The 7,926-nt window shown below is 40.2% G+C and overlaps 1 protein-coding gene across 3 annotated transcripts in view; it reads left to right on the forward strand.

Annotated features, from left to right (window-relative positions):
- The window catches only part of ift80 (intraflagellar transport 80 homolog (Chlamydomonas)), a 51,883-nt gene that overhangs the window by 10,922 nt on the left and 33,035 nt on the right, over positions 1–7,926 (forward strand). For all 3 annotated transcript variants that reach the window (XM_005742159.1, XM_005742158.1, XM_005742160.1), the window contains exons 6-8: positions 339–448; positions 1,334–1,423; positions 1,503–1,640. In XM_005742159.1, the coding sequence (XP_005742216.1) occupies positions 339–448; positions 1,334–1,423; positions 1,503–1,640 (338 nt within the window). The remainder of the gene's footprint in view (positions 1–338; positions 449–1,333; positions 1,424–1,502; positions 1,641–7,926) is intronic.

Raw genomic sequence — 7,926 nt, forward strand, 5'->3', positions numbered from 1 at the left:
ACACACACAGATTCACAGGCACAGCTCAACACACGCTCTTGCTCACAGAGACACACACTTGTGCTTATGCAGTAGAAGTTAGACTGATTTTCTCAGCTGGTTTTCTTGTAAGTGAAGCAAAGTGCTGTTACGTAGACTAAATGAGGTGAGATTTCTGATTGAGTATGATATCTTTTGAGAGGAGGAATTGGGTCTGCTTTATCCTCTAGCTATTGTTCACAGCAAATTCTGATTTGTAAATGAGAGAGGGCGCATTTGTACACAACTCTGTGCTCTTGGCTTATGATTAATAGAAGATTGCTGCTTTCTTCATCCTATGCTTTTGGATGTCTTTCCAGGATCTCCTGTATATTCTGTGGCTTGGGGTCCGGACTCGGACAGAATTCTCTACACTTCAGGAAGACAGCTAATTATCAAGCCTTTACAGCCCAGCGCCAAAATCATACAGGTAAACAAACTTTTTCTGAGTAAGCCGACAGACTAAACTCTCTCTGTTACTCACACATGTTGCTTGAGCGCAAATTCACACTTGGGGATATTCGTTTTCATTTTACTGACATTTACAAAGGCTTGTAGGATTTAGACATCAAAATATGCTATTTCATATGTATATGAAAACCAGTTCCAGACCATATGACCTCTCAGTATAGTATAGTTTGTAGTGAATTATTAACTTGAAATTATTATGTCAAACAGAAGCAAAATTGAGTTCTCCATTTAAATGAGTCAGCGAGGCCATTAATTTCATAAAAGTCACTGAAACAAGAGAAGATTTTTTTCTCACCTCTGCTACACTATACTTAAAGGCTTATAAGAAAACTCCCCTCCCCCCTCCCCCACAGACCCCCTAACATCATCCTCTTTGACCTTTGCAGTCCCTTAAACAGACAGCAATACAGAATATCTACCTGTGTCTTCCTTGGGTACATGGAATAAGTAACCAGTGTACAAAAAATAAAATGTTTATACAGATTAGGAACAGAATGGTACATTAGGTCTGGTGAGATAAGGCTGGGAACAGGCTCTCTGTTCTGTGTTACACTGTAACACATAATGTTAAAAGTAAGCTCTCAGTTTGGCTAAGATGAAACAATTCATAAACTTGTAACTGTGGTCGTGACCAAAAAATAAATTCCATACGGGTGCTTATTCCAGCCAGCTTATTTTTATCCTCCTTTTGGACAAAGAAAAAGTATAGGAATTTGTTAGAGATCTCTTTAAACCAAAATGTTATGTGTTGATGACGTTATTATGTTTCTTAACCTAACTTTTTCTTTTTCCCCCCCATTCTTTCCATTACGTGTATGCTTTCTCTCTATCTTTCTCTCCCTAGTGGAAGGCTCATGATGGGGTCATTCTGAAGGTAGACTGGAATTCAGTCAATGACCTAATCCTGTCAGGTGGGGAAGATTGTAAATATAAGGTCAGTGGCTTTTTAGTATATTTGTTGATGTCTTAATAATTACTGAATACCTTTTTAAAACCATTTGCCTCTTCAACAGGTATGGGACAGCTTTGGACATCTGCTTCACTGCTCACTGTCTCATGACTACCCAGTCACATCTTTGTCCTGGGCTCCAGATGGAGAGGTGTTTGCTGTGGGCTCTTTCAACACCCTGCGGCTCTGTGATAAGACTGGAGTAAGTGAACCCATTATAACCGCCATGTATTTTTATTTTTTAAATGTTGAACATAGTATAATGTAAATGGGATGTCTGGTATTAGCTATAGAAGTGAAATAGAGGTTAATAATAGACACAGTTTTGGCAAAAGGGTTCAAAACAGCAAATTTTCTTTGTTTTGTTTTTTTGTTTTTTTTTTCCACTTACTCAGGCTTTCATAAACATAATTTTGTCCCGGTGTATTTTAATATGCCTGGAATGACATAAAGTGAACTTAATTTGAGATTTCTGGCACCTCTTACACATTCATCATCTACTGTCTTACCCATGTATCCAACAAGAAGTGCTGGAGGTAGGGTATGGGCAGGACTACAGTCCGTCAGTGAACCACAATTCAGTTCAGTTCAATTCAGTTTTATTTATATAGCAACAAATCACAACATCAGTTGCCTTAAGGCGCTTTATATTGTCAGGTAAAGACCTTACAATTTCAACCTGATACATTAATTTACTAATATTTAATAATAAAAAAACTTGTGTAACATTTTTGCTTTTTTGAAAATAAAATGTGGAAGTTGATTTTTTTTTTTCCCCACAGCCAGTAACTAGCTAATCTCAACACAACCCTGGCACACGAACACACTCAAATGACCACTCAGTCTAATCTAATCTTTTACACCTGACCAGGAACTGTTTTAATAAGGATGATAATCATTTGCCATATGTAATCTTTTTACAAAAAGTCTACCTAAGGTTGAATTTTCAGTAATACATGTCTCCTCTCTGGTTACACATGTAGTCAGTAAGTAAGTGCACGCAGTCCTACAGGAAAAAAACAACAACTTTGTGGCAGTAATCTCATGAAAAAGTATATATATTGAGTAAAAAAAATCAAAGTATGTTAGCATGTGCTTAAGTTAATTCCAGGTTTTTGATCACTTTTTGAGGATATCATAAAATTCATCATTTTAAACGAACGACTTGTTCCTCAAAAACAATTTAACTATTACCTTTCAGTGACATACTCTAAAAGGGGGTTGTTCATGAAATCAGACTGACCTCAGTTATATGCAGCTGTTGCTGGAAAAAAAAGAGCAGAAGCTGTACATCATCAGGGCCATGTACTTTCCACATATTTTTAGCTTTTTTGTGTACTTTTTCCTTTAGTTTATGTACATCTCCCCGTGTAGCATTTATTTGTAGTGTGTGAAGTCCTGAGTCCTGTTCTTCGAAACATACAGTGTCTATAGCACAGTGTCAGCTTTTCCAATGCAGTATGGTTTACAGTGTGTAGCTCATTACAGGCCACGTGTTTTCTATACATCATTCATCTCTTTAAATCACATTAGGCTGCATGCCACATGTTCTTGTTACCTGGTGCTGATGGTAACTTCAGTAATGAGAAAGGAAATGAGAGAATGATGAATGGTAATTGTTGTTTCATTATTGCTGAACACTTGGCAGAGAGCAATATTACCAGTTCTCTCATGGGACGTTTAGGGCTTCTTTGAGTTTATGTTCAGATGTCACTGTACTGCTGCATCAGATCGCAGTAATCAAAACAAACAACCTGGGCTGGGATTTTTGTGTCCTGATCATCGGGCATTTCATGCTTCATTTTGATTTAATTAGGATCAAATGTCTTTCTTTTTTTGTCTTGGGGTACTAAATCATATGTGCTAGAGAGAGGTCGGGACCAACCAGTATGTCTTCTCTACAGGAGTAAGGTGTGTGTTTGTATCTGCGTTGCGAGACAGATTTGGTATAGTTACTTTTGCTCTTCTGAACCAGCGATTTCAGTTGTTTTGGAGTAACCTGCCAGATTATTGCTGCAGCTTGAGGAAGTGATTCAAATTAAGCCAGCTCATATCCATTTTGCCCGTGTAAACAAAACTAAAAATAATGTACTATTAAAATTACAACTTGCTCCTTTATTTTTTGTAATGACCCGAGTAACCTTATGTCCTCCCATTATGGGTTTGTTTACGTGGTTGGTTTGTTCCATTGTTTCATCATTGCACCACTTGCTTTGCTGTGGTGTGTCTTGGTTAAGGCAGTGTGATGATGATGATAATTATGATGATTATGGTTCTGCCCTGCTCTGACTGGAGGAAGGGTATGCATGCCTTCTCCTCCCTAAGCCCCTCAGAGACAGTGTGTGCTGTAGCATGGTGTGGGAGGCTTGCTCAAGAAGAGAAGCGGAGTGGGGGTGCAGGGAATAAGGGGGGGAAAAGAGTTTAGAAAAAGAAAATCCCCCTCAAAAGGTCACTCCGTCCGAGTCGCGTTCTATGTGTGAATTCAGACAGAAGGTTCTTTCATGCATCAGAGAAAAAGTTCAAGTTTTGCTTACATGTGCACCCTCGACCAGTGTTGTATATTTATTATAATGTCATTGTGCATGAGAAGTTGCAGACAGAAACCATTAGCTGCTTACAAGTGCTTTACCTGTGTTGTTGCTGTGGTTTGTTTGCGGCACAGCAAGGGTTAAACAGCGTGAAGAGCCTTTTCAGTTACTAGCGTGACTAATGGGAAGGAGTTTCATTCTGTATCTGCTACAATGAAACCTTGCACTTTAACGTACTGCTGCTGGCTCAGCAGGATCAGTCCTGCAGATTTAACCCTTTCACCCTTTTCCAGCTTGGCTCTCCTCTCCTTCTAAACTATCAGCTCTCGTCTACGTTTTTACTTTCTCTCCTCCATGCCTTAGGGCAGATGTAGTGAATTACCCCTCTCCATTATCGCTGGAAAGGCTGGGTGGACACACGCAAATACAAAAGTAGCAAAAAATAAATAAAAATTAGTCTTGCAGTTCCAGCAAGTCACCCATGGACTGATTGTAGCATTTTTTTCTTAACAATTAAAAGATAACTGATTTATTAATACATATTTATTTCTTTTATTTAGACTTTTATGGTGCTTAGAGTTCTTTTGTGTAGAGCGCTTTTTGTGTAAAGCACTTTTTACAGGAGGTTTAACATCACACAAGACACAAAGAGGCTCACTGTCCCTTTTACAAGATTTGGGAGACACAATAAGTCAGTGTCTGTCTGTGTGCCTGCCATAGTATATGCATGTGCCCACATGCCTGTGTGTGCACATTTGTGTGCAACCATTGCCGTGCAAATGTGCCTGCGAGACAGCAGTCTATTTACGAGGCGCTGCAGCTGGTGTCTAGCGTCTGGACCCTGTCACGATCCCTGACACTGTCACTAGCTAACAAGTAGGACTCATTGTGCCAGGCAAGCACCCTCTCGCTTCTTGCTCTCCACCCCTTCTCCCCCTTCTCTTCTGTACACTTGTTTTTTCTCTCTCTCTTTGCTGTACAACCGTGCTCACATGCATAAATGTTAAAGCTGCCTGGTTTTGCTATTCTAATTCCCTGGAAGAATATTGTGAAGGAATAAGAATAATATTTGTTTATTTATTTAAACTTTCAATAGATTCATTAAAAAAATATGATTTTATCTTTTTGCTTTTGTTATTTGGTCATGAAGAGCAAGTTCTTCTTCTGCTGTAGGAGACACAGAGCACAGGACATCATCCCAAGTTCAGAGGCTGGTCAAAGGCACGTAAGCAGAGTCAGATCAAGAAGGCATAACTGTTTTTGCTGAAAATCTGAGTGTTTACCAGAATGACCTCATTTAAATGAATAATCAGCCTGTGATTGTTCATGCAGGGCTTGGTGTCAATCTGAAAGTGGCTGTAGATGTATACCTCATTGAACCTAATGGTTGCTGCTCCTGTCTCTCCTCTGGTCTCATTTAACTGAGGTATTACTAAAAATATGGTTGACCTGGAATGATCCAGGTTTCTCTCATGCTCCCACCAATAATCTCAAGTGCATATCTTACTCTTCCACTCTCCTTTCCACCATCTCTTTTCTAATCCCCTTCTATTAAATTATACTTGTGCACAGGAGACTAGCTTAGTCTGAATACTCGTAAAGTTGGCGTAAGGGTGAGCCCTATTTCTTATGAATATCTTTGTCATTTATAGTTAAAAATCCCCTTCCTTCGGGTGTTGCAGTTGTTGGTACACAAAGAACTAACAGTTGTTAACCTCACACAGTTTTTAGAAAATGATCTGTTAATGTTATACCTCATAATAGTAGCATTGCTTTCAAAGGCCGAGAATGTAAAAGTGTTAAACCACTGTTATACCCTTTTTGATTTTTCTATTTGATTGAAAAGCCGAAATGGTCTTCACTCATAACAATCAGTGATTATCCATGATTTTCTGCTAGCTACATTGTCTTTAGAACGAACTGAATATTTTATTCATCCACTTCGTGTCAGTTTTGGGTAAAACTATGCAGGAGACTGAGCTCCTAATTGTTTCTTTCTCTTGCATGTTTTTACTTTTTCTTTCTTTCTTTTTTTTAAACATAGAATTACCTCATTTGTCTAAATCTTCCTCTATCATTCTTTTTTTTGCTTCTCATGCCTCCCTACTCCCTTTGGGTATGTTTGACTACCTTGCACTTATCAGTGCTCCCCCTCTTGGCTCCGTCTCCCTTGTTCCTTCCTCGAGGCCCTCTTTACCTCTCTTTTTCTGGATGAGTCTAGGGGTCCCCTTAGGGCTTTGCTCAGCATTGCCACTTTTGGAATTGGTCCATGTTTAACTTTCTTCATTATCCCTTGCGTCTTCATCTGCACCCGCTTTGTCTGTAGGATCTTTGTCCACCCGTCCTTAACACAGCTAGCTATTGTTTATGTCCCCAGAAAGTGTATTCCTCTTGACTGTCTGTTAGCCTGCCACACTTGTTGTTGTCTTTATTTTCCCTCTGAGCCGTAGACTCTTATTTGCTAGGCATCAGTCATCACCGGCTTATCAATTAGTCCCTTTAACAGGTCTCCCCCTTTACCACTGGGGAGCATATACCTGAGCGTGTGCTGGCAAGTTTGCTACCAGCCATTGGCCAGCCAACATCTGGAAAGTGCCGCTGTTGGAAAAGAATGAAATGGCCAAGAGTTCTGGTCCTGATTGTGAACCACTGTTAGTGGAGCATGAAAAAGCAAAAGAAACCACTGTAGATTTATTACAGTGCAAACCTTTATCTGTTTTCATCACAAGAAACTGGGGCGTTCAGTACAGTATGTTTTTAGGCAGCAGAAGTAAAAGAGAAACACACACACACACACACACGTTGAGGATAGGGAGTAGAAAAACAGCAGAGACTGAGTGAAATTAATGGTGTAGCTTTGACAAAGAAAGACCATGTGCACATTAAAAAACATGGTGTCTTAGTATTTGAAAAAAGACAAGTAAGTTTGTGAGTGTGTCAGGGAGAGAGAGAGAGGGAGAGCTAGGGAGCGTTGTCAAACAAAGAGAGTCCTGAGTCAGCAGCAGAGCAGTTTTCTCCCCAGGCAACTGGGTAGGGCTACCCCTCTCTCTTTCTCTCTCTCCCTCCTCCTCCCACTTGCGCTCTCTGTCCCTCACTCTCTTCTTTCTCACTCTCTCCCTCCCCTTAAAAATCTGTGCTTTTGCATGCTATTTCTTGCTCTCTCCACTCTGCACTTTTCCTTTATGCACACTCTCTCTCGCTCGCTGTAGTAAGAACAGAAAGCTTCCTCCATATTACTGTGAAGTGGTAGAAAAAGAACTCCAGTTCTGAATCTGAGGTCTGCCCGTCCTCTCTCAGCTCTCTCCCTCTACAGTTTATCCTTGTTTTCATAGGAATAATTTCACTCATTTCTTTTAACAGATTTTAATGAGGTTACCAGTCTTGATGAAACCTTTGCGAGCATGAATAGTGTAAGACTATTAGATGCAATACTTACATGTAGACTTAATCTGTCATCCCAAGGAGCTCATTAGTTTCCCCTACCAGAATGTGAGGATAATGATTTCTCCTTTGTATTCGAGGCCCTTTGTGTCGAACAGGCTTTGGTTTTCTGTGTTGCTGAACTCATTCTGGCACACTCTGTGGAACAGTGTATACTTAGGTCCATCTTGCAGATGATTGACCCCAAATTTTTTTTTTTGTGTGTATGTGTGTGTGTGTGTGAGAGAGAGAGAGTCAGTGCTTGTGTGCGTAAAGTGGGTTAGAGTAAAAGGCACTTGTTGACATGGTATTACTTTTACACCTCTCCCGAGTTCGGCTAAAGGCTTGCCTTGTTGGAAACCAAAAAGGAGGGGAGCATGAAAAGCTGAGAAAAGAGAGCAGTTGGAGGGGTGGGGGGTGGGGTAGTGTGGAACTGTCCAATATATCCTTTAAAGTTGGCCTAGGCAGTGAGGCTTGGAGGATTGGTCTCCATAAAAGACGGTGGTTTCTCTCTCTCTCTCTCTCTCTCTCTCTCTCTCT

Source organism: Pundamilia nyererei, unplaced genomic scaffold, assembly GCF_000239375.1.
Source record: "Pundamilia nyererei isolate P.nyererei 1_Seehausen unplaced genomic scaffold, PunNye1.0 scaffold00117, whole genome shotgun sequence".
Taxonomy (NCBI): Eukaryota; Metazoa; Chordata; class Actinopteri; order Cichliformes; family Cichlidae; genus Pundamilia; species Pundamilia nyererei.